At 43.7% G+C, this 24,621-nt stretch overlaps 1 protein-coding gene across 4 annotated transcripts in view; it reads right to left on the reverse strand.

Moving 5' to 3' along the window:
- Positions 1–930: 930 nt before the first annotated feature.
- Positions 931–24,621, reverse strand: part of slc25a21 (solute carrier family 25 member 21) — a 257,226-nt gene continuing 233,535 nt past the window's right edge. For all 4 annotated transcript variants that reach the window (XM_042329859.1, XM_042329860.1, XM_042329857.1 and 1 more), the window contains 7 exons: positions 21,141–21,207; positions 18,143–18,202; positions 10,828–10,935; positions 10,316–10,480; positions 3,934–4,115; positions 2,994–3,046; positions 931–2,175 (listed from right to left, as the gene is read on the reverse strand). In XM_042329859.1, the coding sequence (XP_042185793.1) occupies positions 2,114–2,175; positions 2,994–3,046; positions 3,934–4,115; positions 10,316–10,480; positions 10,828–10,935; positions 18,143–18,202; positions 21,141–21,207 (697 nt within the window). In that variant the 3' untranslated portion in view covers positions 931–2,113. The remainder of the gene's footprint in view (positions 2,176–2,993; positions 3,047–3,933; positions 4,116–10,315; positions 10,481–10,827; positions 10,936–18,142; positions 18,203–21,140; positions 21,208–24,621) is intronic.

Genomic DNA, 24,621 nt, shown 5'->3' on the forward strand with positions numbered 1-24,621 from the left:
GGTAGGGAAAAAACAGGCTGCTACTTAATTTAAGCTGTGACAAGGCTTCTACTGTATGTTTTCTCATGATTGCACGGCTGTCAAAGAGGAGACGGGGATAGGCCATTCTGAGGAAGACATGTCAGCCTTGGAGACAGACAAAGAGAGAGCAAGGAATTCCGACACAGGTGGGGGAAGTGAAGGAACGGAGAACGGCGAGGCCGGGGTAGAGCGTGGCGGTATATGTTCAGTAAAGGGGGAAGGCGTTACAGTTTGCATGCCTGTATGCGTGTGTGAGGGAGGAGTGTCCTGCGTTGCTACGTTACGCCAGTGCACGTACCGAACACATGTTGCAAGAACTCGAGAACAAACGCATGCATTCGACACTCCATTAAGAAGAGAACAGGTTAAGCATTTACAATTCCATCCATCCGCAGCCTTCAGTTGTTAGTCTATCACCGACCGTACAGTGGGCCTCGGGGCAAAGAACCGGGAGTCTTTCCATTTTGGCAGAGAGCAGCTCACACATTAATGATGAGTGTCAAATAGCAACCTGACTCAACATAGCCTACTGCTGTCTGCTGCCAGGAGAGGGGGGGGGGGGTGGGAGAGAGAAGGAGCCAGGCTAAGCCACAGGTGTGTGTGTGTGTGTATGTGTGTGTGTGTGTGAGAGAGTGCCTACAGGAGAAATACAGCAGAATGAGAAAGTGTGTTGTAGACTCCATTCTCTGCTCAAATATTTGAATATCTGGAGGTTGTTACTTGAGCTTGTTGTAAGCTACGCTGCACCAGTGATTCAGTCAGCCCCACAGACCCAGAGAGGAGACTGATATGAAGGCACACTCTTGGCTAACAGCTTCTATGGCTGACAGGAACACGCACTCATGCATGCACGCACACACATCTCTCTCTCTCCCTCCTTCCTTCCCGCACACACACAAACACACACACTTCAAGTTTGACGTGTTTTAATCTGTCACATACAAGTAGCTTCATAGGGACTTTGAAAAAGATATTCTGCGAAAAAAATAAAATCACAAACTATTTCAAGATATCAATGCGAGTCTCTATTGTCTTCTATGATGAATTTGTCATTTCTATTCAATGTGTACAAAAATGACCGAATTTTACAGGAGGCTTCATCCTGTGCCTGATTCTGTTTATGTGAATTTGACTTTGAATTAATGCACTGTGGGTGGAGCGCACGCATGTGTGTGTGTGTGTGTGTGTAATCTGGACATTTGGGCTTGGAACACCGGCTGTGTGTTTGAAATAGTTTGTAGTGGACTCTAAACCCTGCGTATGCTAAATAGGTTTACATTAGTATGGCAACGAGATACAATATAGGACTCATCTATGCACACAGTATGTAATGGCATGCATGGCTATTGTATTAGAAGTGTTAAGTTGTTCCCAATAATGTTTGTGCATTAAATGAGGCAGGGCCTTGATTTGTCGAGGTGGATTATTATTGAGTGTAATGGAAGATGAGCTTGGACGTTGTATGGCTGCAATGTGGATAACAGATCAGTGTTATGCGTTATGGTTCTATTCCAATTATACTACGGTTGTATTCTGGTTGTACTATGGTTGCATTCTGGTTATACTATGGTTGCATTCTGGTTGTATTCTGGTTGTACTATGGTTGCCTTCTGGTTATACTATGGTTGTATTCTGGTTGTACTATGGTTGCCTTCTGGTTATACTATGGTTGCCTTCTGGTTATACTATGGTTGCCTTCTGGTTATACTATGGTTGCCTTCTGGTTATACTATGGTTGCCTTCTGGTTATACTATGGTTGCATTCTGGTTATACTATGGTTGCATTCCGATTATACTATGGTTGTATTCTGGTTGTACTATGGTTGTATTCTGGTTGTATCTGGTTGTACTATGGTTGCCTTCTGGTTATACTATGGTTGCATTCTGGTTGTACAATGGTTGTATGTATGGGACGGGCACTAGCTGGAACAGTCTATTGGAGGTCACAGGGTTTAGGGAGGCCTGTGGATGTTGGAACCTGAGACAGCAGGCCTCCTAAGGCTGCCTGGTGCACTTCAGTAAACTACCTGGTGGGCATCCTAATAGATTTCCTGGTGGGCACCTTAAGGCATGGCTGGTGGGCTTCTTCTCATCACCAGTTCTTATTTAACCATCCAGATACGTATTCATACACCAGCAGCATCACAGCTCCACCTAGGAGGAGGAGAAGACAACGGGGCATAGAGATGAATACAATACTACACATTATAATACTGATAATGTCATCTAATTCCATGTGTGGAGTTGTAGGGCTGGGCGACATGGCCCAAAATATCATATCATGGTATTAAAAATAATCGGACGGTATGATGGTATTTAACATGATTTAAAACATTCCACAGGCCACAATCAACAGCCTGATCAACTCTACGCGAAGGAGATGTTTCACACTGCATGAGGCAAATGGTGGTCACACCAAATATTGACTGGTTTTCTCATCCACGCCCCTACTTTCTTCTTTAAGGTATCTGTTGACCAACAGATGCATATCTGTATTCCCAGTCATGTGAAAAATAAAGTATTTGAAATTGTTGCATGTTGTGTTTATATCTTTTTTTCAGTGTAGAGGGTAAAGTAAAAACCCAAACCGGTCCGTGCATCAATACCGGTAAATTGTAAAATACTGTATTCTCGCCCAGCCCTATGGAGTTGCCAGACTGATTTTTAGAAGGACATGCTGTGCAATAACTATTATACCAAGATAAGGGTTAGGCTATCATTAGCAGAGACCACATCTAGATAAAAAAAACATCTATAATATAGTATAATCAACCTCTCATTTAGTGATATGATGAAAGACGTAGGCTGCATTTTAAATTAGCCATAACATTCAAGATGTACTGTAACAAATAGCATACGTCTCTTTACCAAAAACATTGCTCCTCTGATAAAAATGCTATATTATTATTTCTCAGTCTGTAATGACCAAACGTTTGGGAAGAAAGTGAATTGAATAGTTGTAGGAACGTCACCTGGTCCGAGTCTCATGATCTTGGGGACCAGTCCTTTGTACAGCGCCAAGTATCTGGAGAAGTAATACAATATTACATCTGGAGAAATGACAGAGGTGTCTTAGAACTAAGAAAAAAAGATAACATTACTTAAAAAATAAAATAAACACTGGGATCCCTTTTATTCTAAATCCCTGTACAGTGTGTATGTGAGTGCATGTGTGTGTGCATGAATGCGCCAACATGTGTGTGTAATTACGAGTGTTGGCATTATTGGGCTTAGCAGATGCGACTGCCTGCCCGGTTTCTGTCTCCCTTGCAGGTCAGGTAGAGAGAGAGAGAGAGAGAGAGAGCACACTAATAGTCATTGGTGTTTAGTGTAGTGTAACTTAAGGGTATACCTACTATCTGCGCTAACCCTAATGTTTTCAAGGTGATCAGTGTTCCTGGCTGGCGCTGGCCTCCCTTACCCGTCACCACTCCCTCCCCCGTCCCACACTACGCCTCCTGCTCACCTACCCCCGCCACTGATGGCGTTAATAAGGCTCAACCCACTTCCTCCCTGCCCCTCTGTCTGATTAGATTGACCCATGGAGCGCCGCGCGGCTCGTTAGGACAGCCTTAACGACGTCTCCCATAGGGACCACTAATTAGCTGCGACTGTGTTGTGTTAGAGCATGGGGACTGGACGGAGTGGGCTGAGAGTACACCTCTCTCTCTCTCTCTCCCTCTCCCTCCTCCTCTCTCCCTCTTGAAAAAGCAGCAGTGAGTCAGTGCCACTCCTACAGCAGCATCAGCCCCCCCCTAGGCCCCAGACAATACACTAGTCGACCCAACAACACCTAGGAACCACATCAAGAGGTTCAGATGTCTTGGCGTAATGGCTAAGGGGTTGAGTCGCTGGACCCGGGTTAGAGTCCAGGCTGAGGCAACCCCCCGGACTTCAGCGCTCCATACGTACCCCTCCTCCCGGTAGACCAGGCCCATGGTCTGGAAGCAGGTCCGGTACTTGATCTCTCCCGGTATGGGCTGGGGAGCCTGGATGCGGCTTTTGGCCACGTCGAAGGGAATGTTGACACAGGAAGAGATGGTTCCGGAGGCCAGGCCAATAGCAAACTTCCTCAGGAACTCCATGGTTGGGTCCTGACAGGGGAAAAGGGAGAGACAGGGACAAAGAAGAGAGACAGAGAAGAACGAGAGATGGGAGAGAGATAGAGATGTTCACTAAAGAGACAGAGGTCTGTGCTGCAGCAGTATCCATGGATGTTCCTCTCTCATTTATCTGCCTGGACATCTTTTTCTATTTTATAATCTGCCTTCTCCAGGTCATTGTTCAATATGAAAGAAAGAGATAGTGATATATACAGTTGAAGTCAGAAGTTTACATACACTTAGGTTGGTGTCATTAAAACTTGTTTTTCAACCACTCCGAAAATTTCTTTGAAACAAATTAGTTTTGGCAAGTCAGTTAGGACATCTACTTTGTGCATGACACAAGTCATTTTTCCAGCAATTGTTTACAGACAGATTATTTCACTTAATTCAAATATAATTCACTGTATCACAATTCCAGTGGGTCAGAAGTTTACATACACTAAATTGACTGTGCCTTTAAACAGCTTGGAAAATTCCAGAAAATTATGTCATGGCTTTAGAAGCTTCTGTTAGGCTAATTGACATCATTTGAGTCAATTGGAGGTGTACCTGTGGATGTATTTCAAGGCCTACCTTCAAACTCAGTGCCTCTTTGCTTGACATCATGGGAAATCAAAAGAAATCAGCCAAGACCTCAGAAAAACAATTGTAGACCTCCACAAGTTTACGCAAGTAAACTTAATAGTACGCAAGTATAAACACCATGGGACAACGCAGCCGTCATACCACTCAGGAAGGAGACGCGTTCTGTCTCCTAGAGTTAAACGTACTTTGGTGCGAAAAGTGCAAATCAATCCCAGAACAACAGCAAAGGACCTTGTGAAGATGCTTGAGGAAACGGGTACAAAAGTATCTATATCCACAGTAAAACGAGTCCTATATCGACATATATCGCTCAGCAAGGAAGAAACAACTGCTCCAAAACCGCCATAAAAAAGCCAGACTACGGTTTGCAACTGCACATGGGGACAAAAATCTTATTTTTTGGAGAATTGTCCTCTGGTCTTATGAAACAAAAATATAACTGTTTGGCCATCATGACCATCGTTATGTTTGGAGGAAAAAGGGGGATGTTTGCAAGATGAAGAACACCATCCCAACAGTGAAGCACGGGGGTGGCAGCATCATGTTGTGGAGATGCTTTGGTGCAGGAGGGACTGATGCACTTGACAAAATAGATGGCATCATAGGGCCTCCTCCCAGGTGGCTCAGTAGTCTAAGGCACTGCATCGCAGTGCTAGCTGTGACACCAGAGACTCTGGGTTCGAGCCCAGGCTCTGTCGCAGCCGGCCGCAACCGGGAGGTCCATGGGGCGACTCACAATTGGCCTAAATTCATCCGGATTAGGGAGGGTTCCTTGTCTCATCACGCACTAGCGACTCTAGGCTAGGTGTATGGTGTTTCCTCAGACACAATATAATATGCGGCTGGCTTCCGGGTTGGATGCGCGCTGTGTTAAGAAGCAGTGCGGCTTGGTTGGGTTGTGTTTTGGAGGAGGCATGGCTCTCGACCTTCGTCTCTCCCGAGCCCGTACGGGAGTTGTAGTAACCACTAACAATTGGATACCACGAAATTGGGGAGAAAAACGGGGTAAACATTTAAAACAAAAAAAGATGGCATCATGAGGCAAGAAAATTATGTGGATATATTGAAGCAACATCTCATGTCGCAAATGGGTCTTCCAAATGGACAATGACCACAGACATACTTCCAAAGTTGTGGCAAAATGGCTTAAGGACAACAAAGTCAAGGTATTGGAGTGGCCATCACAAAGCCCTGACCTCAATCCTGTTTAAAATTTGTGGGCAGAACTGAAAAAGCGTGTGCGAGCAAGGAGGCCTACAAACCTGACTCAGTTACACCAGCTCTGTCAGGAGGAATGGGACAAAATTCCCCAAACTTATTGTGGGAAGCTTGTATTAGGCTACCAGAAAGTGTTTGACCCGAGTTAAACAATTTAAAGGCAATGCTACCAAATACTATTTGAGGGTATGTAAACTTCTGTGATGAAATAAATAAAAGCTGACATAAATCATTCTCTCTATTATTCTGACATTTCACATTCTTAAGATAAAGTGGTGATCCTAACTGACCCAAGACAGGGAATTTTTACTAGGATTAAATGTCAGGAATTGTGAAAAACTGAGTTTAAATGTATTTTGCGAAGTAGTATGTAAACTTCGGACTTCAACTGTATATATCTTGATGGTGTAGTGATGAAATCCAACCCAACCCAACAGGATAGATGTAAGGACAATGTGTGCGTGTGGGGGGTAGAGAGAGAGAGAGAGCAATGACTCTGACTCATGCATATGATTGCAAAGCAAAGCTGGCATGAAAACCCTGATCATTTTATGGTAGCAAGGGGGAAAATTAGTGCTTCCTGACTGCAGTTTCCACCTCTCTGATTGGCTGAAGCACATGTCTGTTTGTGCGCTTGCTAGAGAGAGAGAGGATTTCTAAACAGGGTTCATGCAGGCAGACTGGCGGAGGCATATGGGGACAATTTAGTCTAATTGGGCATTGACTCTCTCTGCAGCACAGGGGTATTACTGTGTGTGTGTGTGTGTGTGTGTGTGTGTGTGTGTGTGTGTGTGTGTGTGTGTGTGTGTGTGTATTACTGTACCAAAGAGAGAGAGAGAAGTCCCGGTCGGCCCAGGGAACTCTGAAGGTTAATTGGTCAGGATATATATATATATTTTTTACAAATGACAGAAGCCTATAGAAAGGCAGATCTTGTCAAAGATCTGGACACTGAGTGCTGCTGAGTTAAATAACGGATCATCTTAGAGTTTTTGTTTTTTTAGGTAGAATTTAGAGTACGGAACTGCTTGAAGTGGAATAAAAATTTCCGGTACTCATTTTAGTTTTACAGTACCGGTACTCATAAAAGAGTTGGGGTACTCAACCCATAGGTTACATTTGAGTTACTGAGGAGGTTACATTTTAGTCTGGCCTCTGAACACCAACATGTACTTACAATAAGCACTAACACAGACATTCACTTCTGACGGCACTGTGTTAGGAACAGCCCGTTCAAATGCAGATGAATGTGGCACAGTGAATTTGACTGCCAACACAACTGAGTTGCGATTCTCATTGCTCACCCTGCTAACAAAAGCATTTGAAGGGGTTAAATAATCAGCCCAGCCTGTCTCTGCTGGAGCAAGTTATATCTATCCTGTAACTATACAATGGGCTGAGCTTCACCTAAAACAGGCTCAACTCCAGCCAAGCCTGCAGGTAGGTATAATGCATTATGTTGCAGTTATAATGCATAGTTAGACTTATATGACCCCCTTTTTCCATCTCACAATGATTCCGCCTAAATACCAGCCATTCCGAGTCAGTAGAAAAATTCCTGAACAGAGAGATATGACTGGGTTTCCCCAAAGGATCACTGTCTGAAGCTAAGATAACCAAGCCTAAGAAGTGGTCATTTTCCCTCTATTGACCACTTTAATACAGTTCACGCATGATAATAACTATCCATAAGCGCCATCCATAAATGCCAGAATCATGCAGACCAGGGGTGAATTCACCCAATTAAAAAAGCTTCAGTTAAAACGGCTTCCACATCTACCCCACTGTAGAACTAACTTCCTCCTGAAATAATAATACACTGTCTGCTTTCAATTAGTCCATGGAAGTTAATCTAGGATGCATCGCAAATGGCATCCTACTCCAGATGTAGTGCACTACTTTTGACCAGGGCCCATAGGGCACAATATCTGGAGTAGGGTGACATTTGAGACGCAGACCTAATGCTGTCTCCAGTTTCTACACGGTGAACAGGCTGGCGTATGGTAACGTTTCCATTCAACAAAATGTACTTTTGTTTGGGAATCAGGCCCTCGATGCCGGATGTGTAACGTGAACCTCTGAGGATGTTGTAGAGAGCAAACAGACGAGCTATTAGCGGCCCTCTACCCAACTCCTCTCTGATTTTCCTTCCTCTCAGTTGACTCACTGACTAACCAATCCAACTGTAGTACCTAGAGCATGGTTAACCAATCTAACTGTAGTACCTAGAGCATGGCTAACCAATCCAACTGTAGTACCTAGAGCATGGCTAACCAATCCAACTGTAGTACCTAGAGCATGGCTAACCAATCCAACTGTAGTACCTAGAGCATGGCTAACCAATCCAACTGTAGTACCTAGAGCATGGCTAACCAATCCAACTGTAGTACCTAGAGCATGGCTAACCAATCCAACTGTAGTACCTAGAGCATGGCTAACCAATCCAACTGTAGTACCTAGAGCATGGCTAACCAATCCAACTGAGTACCTAAAGCATGGCTAACCAATCCAACTGTAGTACCTAGAGCATGGCTAACCAATCCAACTGTAGTACCTAGAGCATGGCTAACCAATCTAACTGTAGTACCTAGAGCATGGCTAACCAATCCAACTGTAGTACCTAGAGCATGGCTAACCAATCCAACTGTAGTACCTAGAGCATGGCTAACCAATCCAACTGTAGTACCTAGAGCATGGCTAACCAATCCAACTGGAGTACCTAGAGCATGGCTAACCAATCCAACTGTAGTACCTAGAGCATGGCTAACCAATCCAACCGTAGTACCTAGAGCAAGGCTAACCAATCTAACTGTAGTACCTAGAGCATGGCTAACCAATCCAACTGTAGTACCTAGAGCACGGCTAACCAATCCAACTGTAGTACCTAGAGCATGGCTAACCAATCTAACTGTAGTACCTAGAGCAAGGCTAACCAATCTAACTGTAGTACCTAGAGCATGGCTAACCAATCCAACTGTAGTACCTAGAGCATGGCTAACCAATCCAACTGTAGTACCTAGAGCATGGCTAACCAATCCAACTGTAGTACCTAGAGCATGGCTAACCAATCCAACTGTAGTACCTAGAGCATGGCTAACCAATCCAACTGTAGTACCTAGAGCACGGCTAACCAATCCAACTGTAGTACCTAGAGCATGGCTAACCAATCCAACTGTAGTACCTAGAGCATGGCTAACCAATCCAACTGTAGTACCTAGAGCATGGCTAACCAATCCAACTGTAGTACCTAGAGCATGGCTAACCAATCCAACTGTAGTACCTAGAGCATGGCTAACCAATCCAACTGTAGTACCTAGAGCATGGCTAACCAATCTAACTGAAGTACCTAGAGCATGGCTAACCAATCTAACTGTAGTACCTAGAGCAAGGCTAACCAATCTAACTGTAGTACCTAGAGCATGGCTAACCAATCCAACTGTAGTACCTAGAGCATGGCTAACCAATCCAACTGTAGTACCTAGAGCATGGCTAACCAATCCAACTGTAGTACCTAGAGCACGGCTAACCAATCCAACTGTAGTACCTAGAGCACGGCTAACCAATCCAACTGTAGTACCTAGAGCATGGCTAACCAATCTAACTGTAGTACCTAGAGCAAGGCTAACCAATCTAACTGTAGTACCTAGAGCATGGCTAACCAATCCAACTGTAGTACCTAGAGCATGGCTAACCAATCCAACTGTAGTACCTAGAGCATGGCTAACCAATCCAACTGTAGTACCTAGAGCATGGCTAACCAATCCAACTGTAGTACCTAGAGCATGGCTAACCAATCCAACTGTAGTACCTAGAGCATGGCTAACCAATCCAACTGTAGTACCTAGAGCATGGCTAACCAATCCAACTGTAGTACCTAGAGCATGGCTAACCAATCTAATTGTAGTACCTAGAGCATGGCTAACCAATCCAACTGTAGTACCTAGAGCATGGCTAACCAATCCAACTGTAGTACCTAGAGCATGACTAACCAATCCAACTGCCATAAAAATTTGTATTTTCACAGGCTGAGAGCCACTTATCCAGTATATTAGACTGAGAGGCTGTTTGAAAGGCTCTCAAAGTGATTAATAGGCCTGGCTTTGTCTATGGACAGGACATAACAATTAGACCTACTGTAAGGGAAAGTCACTTGGTGGCTGGGCAGTTTGGTTTAGGAATCTATAGTCTATGACCTACAATACAACTTAACACACAAAAAAAACTATACACATACAGTTACATCCAACTGATCTAATGTAACGGAAAGTCAAAAGTCCTTGGTCTGTTTGGTGTAAAAACAGAAAGCCTATGGAAAAAAAACAACAGAGATACAGGCCAGGACAGCAACAACACAGACAGGCACATTCAATCTAATCTCCCGATACCTGGCTGGCAGGAATGGCGTCCTTGACGTTGAAGTAGAATCCAAAGTAGATCATGTTAAAGACGCCGTGGCGCCCCAGGGTCGACGTTAACCCTTTATTCAGCCCTCGCAGGCCAAAGCCGTCTGCGTTGATGATGTTCCGTGCTTGGGCAAACGTGGAGGGCTGCTGTATCGGGGCAAGGTCAGGAAGAGAAGAAAAGAGCACAATGTCAATGACAGAGAATAGAATAGTTCCACTTTATGAGAGTAAAATAAACAGTTAAAGAAAACGACCTGTATGGGAGCACGTGTCAATGACTGAGAATAGCAAAGATCCACTATAAGGGCGGAATCCTTAACTCGAGTATCGCAAAACCATGCATCGGTGTCAATGGTTACTGTCAAGATAAACATCAACGGTAAAGGGCAAGTTAAGCATGCAGATCTCAAGTTAGGATCCGGGCCATCGTAAGTGACAACAGTGAGATATTGCAGTGCATTACGTTCCTATTAAACAGTGCTTTTGAATCTCACCACTTGAAAAGAATCTCTGTTGGCCTGCAGGCCGACTTTGACCACTTCAAATGGGTTGACCACCAATGCCTCGGTCAGGCCTGACCCTAGACCTGCTACTGACAGAGCCTGGGGAGAGAGGAAGGGAGGGGGAAAGCAGGAGAGAAAGCGGGAAATGGTTAAAGAGGGACACGTACGGGAGTGAAATACAAGATTGAAGTTCCACATCAACAGGGAGGGAAAAGGACAGAGGGAAGAGAGAAACAGAGAAGGGCAGGTAGCCACAGGGAAAGGTACAGGGCGTATTTGTTTATAAGGTGTACATACATAAGATATATAGTATAAGATGGATTATATGGGTTTACATTGTGAGCATAGTAGTGTGTTTAAGACAACAGCACAACTCAAAGCATCATATGGCTTTGACAGAAACCAGTCTCTCTCACACACGGACATAGGACATCAGTCTCAGTCATGCTGTGACAGCCATTGTTACATGTCTACAAATGTAAAGAGCTAACAAAGCGATGGATAGAGGGAGCAGAGGGAGAGAAGGGGCTGAATGAAAGAGCGAGTGAGAGAAAGGAGATGTCATAGACGTACTGTATGAGGAGGACGCAAAGGCGGATCTGTTCTTGCAAGAGAACTGTTGGACGGGTGGAGGAAGTTGTCACTTTCAAAGACAACTGGTGGAAGAGTAATAGGGGTGAAGCGACAGATTCTCCAGAAAGGTTAAACAGTCCAATCGAATGGACATTTAGCATGAAGTACTTTGGTGTGTGTTTGACGTACAGTGAAGGGTGGTCAATGTGTGTCGAGCCTGTGTGAGGGAAAAAGAACAGCACATGGTGTGTGTGTGTGTGTGCGTGCATGCATACGTGTTTGTATGCATGCATCATATCAACGTTTCTTGGCCACCTACACATATTTGCAGGTGTAACTGCAGGCGCAGAAATGCTTAAGCAGAAATGCTCATGTTACCAACAGGGCTGTAGAATGTCTCGCAAATACAATACAAATAACTTTCAATACAAATAATCTAAAAAATAATCTAAATAAGAATCAAGAAATAACAATTACAAGTAGATATACAGTGCCTTCAGAAAGTATTCACACCCTTGACTTATTCTACATTTTGTTGTATTACTGCCTGGATTTTAAATGGATTACATTTAGATTTTTGGTGACTGGCACACACACAATACCCAATAACGTGAAAGTGGCAGATTTTTATTTTGTACAAATGAATAAAAAATGAAAAGATGAAATGTCTTGAGTCAATAAGTATTTAACCCCTTAGTTATGGCAAGCCTAAATAAGTTCAGGAGTAAAGATTTGCTTAACAAGTCACATAATACGCTGCATGGACTTACTCTGTGTGCAGTAATAGTGTTTCACATGCTTTTGTAATGACTATCTCATCTCTGTACCCAGTGGCGGATTTAGGTATAGGCGACATGGGCGGCACGGGGCACCTGCACCAACATTTTAGGAATGGTGACATTTGCACGATCGGTTTTCTATCGCTCATTTGAATGCCACGTCAATGATATGATGTCACCGTGTGGGACTGTGGGTCAATTAACCTTGTCGGAGTGGGCGCCCTGATTCTAAGTTTGTGTGCTAGGCAGGCTACGGCCTGGGAAGGTCTCCAACTCAGAAGTACGAGATGGGGAGGGGGGCAGGGGTAGGTTGACCTCAGGTCTCCCCACTGGAAGCCCGAGGTAGGGGGAGCTGGGGAATCTATCAAATAGCGTACCTCTAACTCTGTACAGTACTAATGCAATTAGTAAAATCAGTCACACTACGAAATGCTACCAAATAAACCACAATTCATTCATAATACTGTGAATATATAGTTTCACACACATGTTGTTGTATTTTTTCTGGTTTGTGTGGAATCGTTAATAATAATATAAAACCAGTCTCCACACCACCAAGGTGAATTGGTTTAGTCTTGACTCTTGGTTGACAGTGTTGGGGGATGGGTAATGTATTGATGCTAGATGGCCAAATCAACACACATTTGTTTCTATTTGTCTTTGTTACTTCTTTTTGATATTTATGAGTCTTATTTTTGTATATATTTTTATATTTATATAGTTTTAGCTAGAACCGCCACACTCTGTACCCCACACATACAGATAATTGTAAGGTCTCTCAGTCAAGCAGTGAATTTCAATCACAGATTCAACCACAAAGACCAATGAGATTTTCCAATGCCTCGCAAAGAAGGGCACCTATTGGTAGATGGGTAAAAAAAAACAGACATTGAATATCCCTTTGAGGATGGTGAAGTTATTAATTACACTTTGGATGGTGTATCAATACACCCAGTCACTACAAAAATACAGGTGTCCTTCCTAACTCAGTTGTCGGAGAGGAAGGGAACCGCTCAGGGATTTCACCATGAGGCCAATGGTGACTTTAAAACAGTTACAGAGTTTAATGGCTGTGATAGGACAAAACTGAGGATAGATCAACAACAGTATAGTTATTCCAAAATACTAACCTAATCGACAGAGTGAAAAGAAGGAAGCCTGTACAGAATAAAAATATTCCAAAACATGCATCTTGTTTGCAACAAGGCACTGATGTAATATTGTAAAAAATGTTGCAATCAATTAACTTTTTGTCTTGAAGATAGTGTTATTTTTGCGGCAAATCTAATACAAACATTACAGAGTAACACTCTCCATATTTTCAAGCACAATGGTGGCTGCATCATGTTATGGTTATGCTTGTAATCGTTAATGACTGGTGAGTTTTTCAGGATTAAAAAATACATGGAATGGAGCTAAGCACAGGCAAAATCCTAGAGGAAAACCTGGTTCAGTCCGCTTTCCACCAGACACTGGGAGATTAATTCACCTTCCAGCAGGACAAAAACGTAAAACAGAAGACCAAATCTATATTGGAGTTGCGTACCAAGAAGACGGTGAATGTGGCCGAGTTACAGTTTAGACTTAAATCTACTTTAAAATCTATGGCAAGACCTGAAAATGGTTATCTAAGCAATAGTCAACAACCAATTTGACAGAGCTTGACATTAAAAAAAATAAGAATAATGGGCAAATGTTGCACAATCCAGGTGTTGAAAGCTCTTAGAGACTTACCCAGAAAGACTCACAGCTGAAATCTTTGCCAAAGGTTATTCTACAAATTATTGACTCAGGGGTGTGAAAACCTATGTAAATGAGATATTTCTGTATTTAATTTTCAATCAATTTGCTCAAATTTCTTAAACCATGTTTTTACTTTGTCATTATGGGGTATTGTGTGTAGATGGGTAAAAAAAATACAATATTTAATACATTTTGAATTCAGGCTGAAACACAACAAAACGTGGAATAAGTCAAGGGGTATGAATACTTTCTGAAGGCACTGTATTAGAGTGAGCATGTGTGATAATAAAGAATATAAATACATGGTGTGTATAGACAGTATATAATTTGTTAAGAAAATTGTAAAAAAGTATGTGGACACCTGCTTGTCGAACATCTCATTCCAAAATCATGGGCATTAATATGGACGTGGTCCCCCCTTTGCTGCTATAACAGGCTCCATTCTTCTGGTAAGGCTTTCCACTAGATGTTGGAACATTGATGCAGGGGCTTTCTTCCGTTCAGCCACAAGAGCATTAGTGAGGTCGGGCACTGATGTTGGGCAATTAGGCCTAGCTTGCAGTCGGCGTTCCAATTCCTCCCAAAGGAGTTTAACGGAGTTGAGGGCAGGCCAGTCAAGTTCTTCCACACATCTCAATGTCATGTTGAAACAGGAAAGGGCCTTCTCCAAAGCGTTGCCACAAAGTTGGAAGCACAGAATCGTCCAGAATGTCATTGTATGCTGTAGCATTAAGATGTCCCTTCACTGGAACTAAGGAGCCTAGCCCGAACCATGAAAAACAGCCCCAGACCATTATTCCTCCACCAAAGTTTACAGTTGGGACTATGCATTGGGGCAGGTAGCGTTCTCCTGGCATCCACCTAACCCAGATTCGTCTGTCGGACTGCCAGATGATGAAGCGTGATTCATCACTCCAGAGAACGCGTTTACACTGCTCCAGAGTACAATGGCGGCGAGCTTTACACCACTCCAGCCGACGCTTGTCATTGCGCATGGTGATCATAGGCTTGTGTGCGGCTGCTCGGCCATGGAAACCCATTTCATGAAGTTATTGTGCTGACGTGGTGCGGCTGAAATTGCTGAATCCACTAATTTGAAGGGGTGTCCACATACTTGGCCATGTAGTGCATGTACAGTATTAGGTATATTAGGATGAGCTATTGTAAACTGTAGTCTGGCTTTTTTATGGCGGTTCTGGAGCACTGGCTTCTTCCTTGCTGAGCGGCCTTTCAGATTATGTCGATGTAGGACTCGTTTTACTGTGGATATAGATACTTTTGTACCCGTTTCCTCGAGCATCTTCACAAGGTCCTTTGCTGCTGTTCTGGGATTGATTTGCACTTTTCGCACCAAAGTATGTTTATCTGTAGGAGACAGAACGGGTCTCCTTCCTGAGCGGTATGACAGTTGCGTGGTCCCATGGTGTTTATACTTGTGTAATATTGTTTGTACAGATGAACGTGGTACCTTCAGGCGTTCGGAAATTGCTCCCAAGGATGAACCAGACTTGTGGAGGTCTACACATTTTTTTCTGAGGTCTTGGCTGATATCTTTTGATTTTCACATGATGTCAAGCAAAGAGTCCGTGAGTTTGAAGGTGGGCCTTGAAATACATCCACAGGTACACCTCCAATTGACTCAAATGATGTCAGTTAGCCTATCAGAAGCTTCTAAAGCCATGACATCCTTTTCTGGAATTTTCCAAGCTGTTTAAAGGCACAGTCAACTTAGTGTATGTAAACTTCTGACCCACTGGAATTATAAGTGAAATAATGTGTCATGCACAAAGTAGATGTCCTAACTGACTTGCCAAAACTATAGTTTAACAAGAAATTTGTGGAGTGGTTGAAAAACGAGTTTTAATGACGGCAACCTAAGTGTATGTAAACTTCCGACTTCAACTGCACATACACAGCGAGTAAACAACAGTACATAAACAGAATATGAGGTGACCAGTGTTAAACGACTTTATATAGATGGGGCATTAGTCTCAAGGTGCAGAGCTGAGTACCAGGCAGGAAGCCGGCTACCGATGGCTGTTTAACAGTTTGATGTTCTGGTGATATTAGCTGTTTCTCAGTCTCTCGGTCCTGTACTGTCTCGGTCTACTAGATGATAGTAGAGTGAACTGTGGCTCGGCTGGCTGAGGTCCTTAATGATCTTCTTGGCCTTCCTTTGACACCGCATGCTGTAACTGTCTTGGAGGGCAGACAGTGTGCCTCTGGCGATGCGTTGGGCTGACCGCACCAACATCTGGAGAGCCATGCGGTTGAAGGAGGTGCAATCGCCATACCAGGCGGGGATGCAGCCCGACAGAATGCTCTCAATGGTGCATCTGTAGGAGTTTAAGGTATTTTAAATGGTTTATTTATTTTTTTAACCTTAATTTAACTAGGTGAGTCAGTTAAGAATAAATTATTATTTACAATGACGATGCTGGGCCAATTGTGCGCCACCCTATGGGACTCCCAATCATAGTCGGTTGTGATACAGCATGCAGAATTTCTTCAGCCGCCTGAGGTTGAAGAGGCGCTGTTGTGCATTCTTCACCATGGTGTCAGTATGATGGGACTCTTTCAGGTCCTCAGTGATGTTCACACCAAGGAACATGAAGCTTTTGACCCTCTCCACTGCGGACATGTCTAGGTGGATGGGTGCATGCTCCCTCTTCCGTCTCCTGTAGTGAACGATCAGCTCCTTTGTTTTGACGTTGAGGGAGAGGCTATTTTCCGCCAGGGATCTAACCTGTAGGCTGTCTCGTCGTTGTTGGTAATCAGGCCCTACCACTATCATGTCGTCAGACGATTGAGTTTGAGATTGTGCGTAGCCACGTAGTCGTGGGGGAACAGGGAGTACAGGAGGGGGAAGAGCACACAACCCTGTGGGACCCCCGTGTTGAGGATCAGCGTGGCGGAGATATTGCCTATCCTCACCACCTGGCGTCAGTCCGTTAGTACGTCTAGGACCCAGTTGCACAGAGAGGGGTTCAGACCCAGGGCCCTGAGCTCAGTGACAAGCTTGGAGGCCACTAGAGTATTGAAAGCAGAACTGTACTCGATGAACACCATTCTGACATAGGTATTCCTCTTGTCCAGGTGCAGGTCCAGGTGTGTGTATGCATGTTTTTTTTTGCGCGATGTGTGTGTGGCTTGTACTGCATGCGTGTGCGTGCTCTGGGACAGGCGTAATGGGAAAACGTCAGGAACAAGTCTGCAGGTCATTACTCTCCCTCTTGTTTTGTCCGCCTGTCTGTCAAGTGCCCCTGTACCTGTGTGTGTGTTTTGTACGGTGTGTGTGTGTTTTGTACTGTATGTGTGTTTGAGCATGTGTGTGTGTCATCCTGTTCAGGGTATGCAGCTGAACAGCCTCAGTGTGATTGATGGGAGGGAGGAATAGCAGCAATAAGAAGGCAGAGAGGAAGAAGTGGCTGAGTCTGTCCGTCTGTCTGTCTGTCTGTGAGGATGGGTCCTGACCTGGGGCGAGCACACAAACACCCCCCCCCATCCCACACACACATACCTCACCCACCCACCCACCCACTCACTAATTCATTACTAATGATGTTACTTTACAGAACCACACAGTGCCTGAGGGGAGTGTGGGGTTGGTTGTGGGAGGCTTAGAGGGGAGGGTGGGGTTGGTTGTGGGAGGCTTAGAGGGGAGGGTGGGGTTGGTTGTGGGAGGCTTAGAGAGGAGGGGGGGTAGGGAGGAGATGTGGAGACCGCTTACAGAGACTGAAGGGGGTGGAGGAGGTGGAGAGGAGTGATTGATGGGACAGGTAAACATTTCTCCGTGGATGGCTATGCAAACACGCTGCAGTAGTTACGCGGTGCCAGATCAGGTACAGCTAGGCTAGTCATTGTGAAGTGTGTACAGGTACGGGTTAGCACAGGTAGGCCATCCATCACACAGAAATCACACCTGACACACATCTGTCAGCTGAATGGATGCTGGGTGGGAAGGTGGGGTCATTCCTTGTAGAGGTGACTCTGTCTCAGTTACACATCTGACTCACAGAGTCAGCCAGAAGAAAAATCTTAGTCAAGGTAAGAATGTTGACGGTCAGTCAATGGGTGTCCATCTACCGGGGTTTGAGTGATGGGGTTAGATATACTTGGGTGCTTTTGTTTTGTGTGTGGAAAATCTGAAGTGAAAAACCGCCCCCACATAGTTGTCAGAGTGAGTGTGTGTGTGTGTTTGGGTAACTTACTAGGCCAGCGGGCAGACCGGTGAGACTCAGCAGCTTCTTGTACTGTTCGAAGGTGAAGAACTACGGAGAGAAGAGATGGAGATAAAGGAGGTGTCCAAGCCAGGAGGAGGAAGTTATAGACAGACTCATTACATAAAGACACACAACGGTCACAAAACTTGCACTTACATGTATGCCCACTATGATGTACACAGACCGTGCCTTCAGAAAGTATTCATACCCCTTGATTCATACCCCTTGACCCATAACGACAAAGTGAGAACATTTTTTAAAACGTTTTTGCAAACTTATTGAAAATACACCATCTCATTTACATAAGTATTCACACCCCTGAGTCAATACTTTGTAGAAGCACCATTGGCAGTGATTACAGCTGTGACTCTTTCTGGGTAAGTCTCGAAGAGCTTTCCACACCTGGGTTGTGCAACATTTGCCCATTATTATTTTCAAAATGATCAACAAATTTGTTGTTGATCATTGCTAGACAACCATTTTCAGGTATTGTCATAGATTTTCAAGTAGATTTAATTAAAAACTGTAACTCGGCCACTCAGGACATTCACTGTCTTCTTGGTAAGCAACTCCAGTGTAGATTTGGCCTTGTGTTTTAGGATATTGTCTTGTGTTTTAGGATATTGTCTGAAAAGGCGAATTAATCTCCCAGTGTCTGGTGGAAAGTAGACTGAACCAGGTTTTCCTCTAGGATTTTGCATGTGCTTAGCTCCATTCCGTTAATTTTTTTATCCCGAAAAACTCCCCAGACCTTAATAATTACAAGCATACCCATAACATGATGCAACCACCACTATGCTTGAAAATATGGAGAGTGGTACTCAGTAATGTGTCATATTGGATTTGCCCCAAACATAAAACTTTGTATTCAGGACAAGAAGTGAATTGCTTTGCCACATTTTCTTTATGTATTACTTTAGTAACTGAGTTCAGAAGGACGCTTGTATCTTTGTAGTGACTGGGTGTATGTAATTAATAACTTCACCATGCTCAAAGGGATATTCACTGTCTGCTTATCAAATCAAATCAAAAGTATTTGTCACATACAGCAGATGTTAATGCGAGTGTAGCGAAATGCTTGTGCTTCTAGTTCCGACCATGCAGTAATATCTAACAAGTAATATAACCTAACAATTTCACAACAACTACCTTATACACACAAGTGGAAAGGAATGAATACGAATGTGTACATAAAAATATATACATGAGTGATGGCCGAACGGCATAGGCAAGATGCAGTAGATGGTATAGAGTACAGTATATACATATGAGATGAGTAATGTAGGGTGTGAAAACATATAAAGCAGCAATGTTTAAAGTGGCTAGTGATACATTACATCAAGATGGCAAGATGTAGTGGATGGAATAGAGTACAGTATATACATATGAGATGAGTAATGTAGGGTATGAGAACATTATATAAAGTGGCATTGTTTAAAGTGGCTAGTGATACATTTAATTATTTTATCTTTACCTATCCCTTCTATGCAAGGCATTGTAAAACCTCCCTGGTCTTTGTGGTTGAATCTGTGTATGAAATTCACTGCTCGACTGAGGGGCCTTAAAGATAATTGTATGTTTGGGGTACAGAGATGAGGTAGTCATTCAAACATCACGTTAAACACTATAACTGCACACAGAGTCCATGCAACTTGTTATGGGACTTGTTCAACACATCTTTACTCCTGAACGCATTTAGGCTTGCCACAGCAAAGGGTTTGGATACTTATTGACTCAAGACATTTCAGCTTTTCATTTCCTATTCATTTGCAAAACATTTTTTTGAAAAACACTATTCCACTTTGACATGATGGGGTATTTTGTGTAAGCTAGTGACAAAAATAAATACATCTCAATTCAAAATTCAGGCTATAACACCACAAAATGTGGGAAAAGTCCAGGGGTGTGAATACTTTCTGAAGGCACCGTATACTTTTGAACAAGATTTGAACCAATAACAGACCGTCCATGTGGTCGCTCGATATTAATACCATCCCTAAGGACAGTGATTTGTGGGTTGTGATGCTCAAGGACTTAGGCCTCAAATAGTCACAAAATAGAGTCACTTCCTATCTCTTTCCTGTATTACATGTACAATGAAACGGCTTGGCGACAAATCAGCCTGGCGACAAATCAGCCTGGCGACAAATCAGCCTGGCGACAAATCGGCCTGGCGACAAATCGGCCTGGCGACAAATCGGCCTGGCGACAAATCGGCCTGGCGACAAATCGGCCTGGCGACAAATCGGCCTGGCGACAAATCGGCCTGGCGACAAATCAGCCTGGCGACAAATCAGCCTGGCGACAAATCAGCCTGGCGACAAATCAGTAGATGTGTTAATCTGAGGTCAGGGGGGCAAAAAGCCCTGCAGAGGCCATTTCATCTGCTGTTTAAAGGAACGATTGACCCATGTTGAATGTTCTGTTGTTTTTGTGCATCTCTGAGTGACGTTCTATCTATTCCCGGGGTCATTTGTTTTTGTTTTATGTGTATCTGAGCTAGTCGCAATTCAAGCAGGCAGATATACAGCCGGTATGATGAGTTTTGCATCATTTGAGATGTACCCAGAGAAGGTTGTGTGTGCTGTGTTCCCTGGATGTCAGCAGTAGCGAGCACGCTTGGGGAAGATTTTCACACAGTAGAAGTGTGGAACTCCAGCCGGGGTGTGTTCAGCATGAAATGGAAGAAGACACTCGGAAATGGAGTGAAACAGGGAGGTACTATTTGAACATGTCCAATAACAAGCCCTCATTTATGGTGGTCCATTGCAAAACGTTTTGCTATGACGGGCCCTAACGAACACAACCTACTGGGTTGTCACACAGGTGATTCACCCACAGCTCTAGTGGGCATGTGTTGCGTTGTCTTACGTCAGATACCGCAGCGATTCCACCTGCACTGAGGGACGAGCATTGCGGAGGGGTGACGCCACCTGACGCGTCGACCATGCACGTGGTGAACAGCGTCGCACTTCCTGTGCCTTACCTTAACTGCTCTCTTTGGAGTCTCAGCCAGGATTGGAGGGAGGATCCCCTTATAGAAGCCATATATACTGTTGAGAGAAAAATATAATGAGCATTAGACATGACACAACATGACAACTAGTACAAATTGACAAAACAACTTTCATAACAGTTACATACCAATAAAAAGAGACTAGCCTGCTGGTCTTACTGGGTTGATAGGAACATTAGCCTGCTGGCCTTACTGGGTGGATAGGACCATTAGCCTGCTGGCCTTACTGGGTCTATAGGAACATTAGCCTGCTGGTCTTACTGGGTGGATAGGAACATTAGCCTGCTGGTCTTACTGAGTCTATAGGAACATTAGCCTGCTGGTCTTACTGGGTGGATAGGAACATTAGCCTGCTGGTCTTACTGAGTCTATAGGAACATTAGCCTGCTGGCCTTACTGGGTTGATAGGAACATTAGCCTGCTGGCCTTACTGGGTGGATAGGAACATTAGCCTGCTGGTCTTATTGGGTTGATAGGAACATTAGCCTGCTGGCCTTACTGGGTTGATAGGAACATTAGCCTGCTGGCCTTACTGGGTGGATAGGAACATTAGCCTGCTGGTCTTACTGGGTTGATAGGAACATTAGCCTGCTGGCCTTACTGGGTGGATAGGAACATTAGCCTGCTGGTCTTAGTGGGTGGATAGGAACATTAGCCTGCTGGTCTTATTGGGTTGATAGGAACATTAGCCTGCTGGCCTTACTGGGTTGATAGGAACATTAGCCTGCTGGCCTTACTGGGTTGATAGGAACATTAGCCTGCTGGCCTTACTGGGTGGATAGGAACATTAGCCTGCTGGTCTTACTGGGTTGATAGGAACATTAGCCTGCTGGCCTTACTGGGTGGATAGGAACATTAGCCTGCTGGTCTTAGTGGGTGGATAGGAACATTAGCCTGAGCTGTTTAGGAGGGATAACACACCTGGCACAAATGATTGTCTAGTTCCGTTTTTCCTGCCGAGGGGTGCCCTATACCTGCGCCCAGAGGGGATTCGTTAAATGTCCGGGTACAGGGGGTGACTTAGGTCTAAACTGATTTTGTGAGCCTTGCGGAGGGCACCTTAAAGATCTCATCCAGGCCTGTCTGTTTGACTCCAAGTACCTTGCTTGCTGTGGTGATAATCCTTCTCAGCATATTTATCTGGCTGACAGTGGCATTGCCAAACCAACAAACAATACAAGAAGTTAAAATACTCTCAGTGAAAGATTTGTAAAACAGAGTCAGTATAGTACAGTATATTAACATGAAAAGATTCCAGCTTTTTGAGAAAGTACAGTCTCTATTGGCTCTTGTTGTAGATCAGGTCTGTACATTTACTCCACCGAAGCTCATTGTCCAAGACGACACCCAGATATCTCCATTCCTCTACCATCTCTATGTTCTGTCCTCTGATAGATGTTGCAGAGGTAGGTGTTGTACGCTTCCTGAAGTCTACGAACATCCCTTTAGTCTTGTTGGTATTGAGGACCAAGTGTGATTCGTCACACCGGCTCTACAAAGCCATTTAGGCCATGTTTGTCTTCGTCAACATGCAACAAGGCTGATCAAGGATGGCAGTGTCATCAGCGAACTTAACGAGGTGTCTGTCAGGATGGGAACTAGTACAACTATTAGTGTACATCTCGTCACCACCTTTACCTTACCTTGACCTGCCTATGGCTATTATTGCTCTTTAAGGTGGAATATACTGGTGGATAGTGGTCCAAACTGTGCTTATGTTACCCTGCTGTCAATCATGCCTATGTACTGTATGTATGTATGTATGTATGTATGTATGTATGTATGTATGTATGTATGTATGTATGTATGTATGTATGTATGTATGTATGTATGTATGTATGTATGTATGTATGTATGTATGTATGTATGTATGTATGTATGTATGTATGTATGTATGTATGTATGTATGTATGTATGTATGTATGTATGTATGTATGTATGTATGTATGTATGTATGTATGTATGTATGTATGTATGTATGGGAAACCTTCTCCACCTAAAAAGCACAAGAAAGAGTATGGACACCCACCATCTCAGAATGTTCTGAAGACGTTTCCCAAGTTAGAAACAGATAAGAGTAGCATTCCTGAAACATTATTTTTGTTGAAATATCATTTGATCTCTGACAAATTAAGCTAATTGATTGCACCCAAATAGTCTATTTTAATTCATAGGATTCATATAATCTTCAATATTTCATATCCAATTTGGACCATCATTCTTCCTAATAATGAGTAAGACATGAGGAATCCGATAAAAAAAATAATTTCAATAAAAAAATGGCTAATTTGGGTGCAATCAAATGAGCTTAATTTCTCAGAGATCATATAAAATTTAAACAAAATAATGTTTTAGGAATGCTAATCTTAGCTGTTTCTACCTACATAAACGATTTCAGAACAATCTGTGTGAAGTGGCCTTCTAAAATGACAGGGTATGTTACCTATTTCTGCAAAGAAAGCACAAAAAGGTGTTGTATGTGTAACAGTATAGCTTCCGTCCCTCTCCTCGCCCCTACCTGGGCTCGAACCAGGGACCCTCTGCACACATAGACAACAGCCACCCTCGAAGCATCGTTACCCCATCGTACCACAAGAGCCGCGGCCCTTGCAGAGCAAGGGGAACAACTACTTCAAGGTCTCAGAGCGAGTGACGTCAACGATTGAAACGCTATTAGCGTGCACTCCGCTGACTAGCTAGCCATTTCACATCGGTTACATATGCACATTTCAGAACTGTATGAATTAGCAGCTCCTCCACACTGGTCCTTATGTGACAACATACCACATCCTGAACGTATACCACATCCTGAACATATACCACATCCTGAACGTATACCACATCCTGAACATTACCACTTCCTGAACGTATACCACATCATGAACGTATACCACATCCTGAACATATACCACATCCTGAACGTATACCACATCCTGAACATTACCACTTCCTGAACGTATACCACATCCTGAACGTATACCACATCCTGAACGTATACCACATCCTGAACGTATACCACATCCTGAACGTATACCACATCCTGAACGTATACCACATCCTGAACGTATACCACATCCTGAACGTATACCACATCCTAAACGTATACCACTTCCTGAACGTATACCACATCCTGAACGTATACCACATCCTGAACGTATACCACATCCTGAACGTATACCACATCCTGAACGTATACCACATCCTGAACGTATACCATATCCTGAACGTATACCACATCCTGAACGTTTCTAAAACCGCCGGTGCTTGATTAAGCTTGCCTAATGAAATATAACCAATGGAAACGTCCCAAAAGTGCAACCACTACCCACCTGGCATTCCAAAGCGAACACTCAAAGTATTTGAAAGATTTCAAATAGTATTTGAACCCAGGTATGTGTTGGTTACTCTGTAGGTAACACTGTATAAACCTCCACAAGCACCCCACTGGCCT

Source organism: Oncorhynchus tshawytscha, linkage group LG11, assembly GCF_018296145.1.
Source record: "Oncorhynchus tshawytscha isolate Ot180627B linkage group LG11, Otsh_v2.0, whole genome shotgun sequence".
In the NCBI taxonomy this organism is placed as follows: Eukaryota; Metazoa; Chordata; class Actinopteri; order Salmoniformes; family Salmonidae; genus Oncorhynchus; species Oncorhynchus tshawytscha.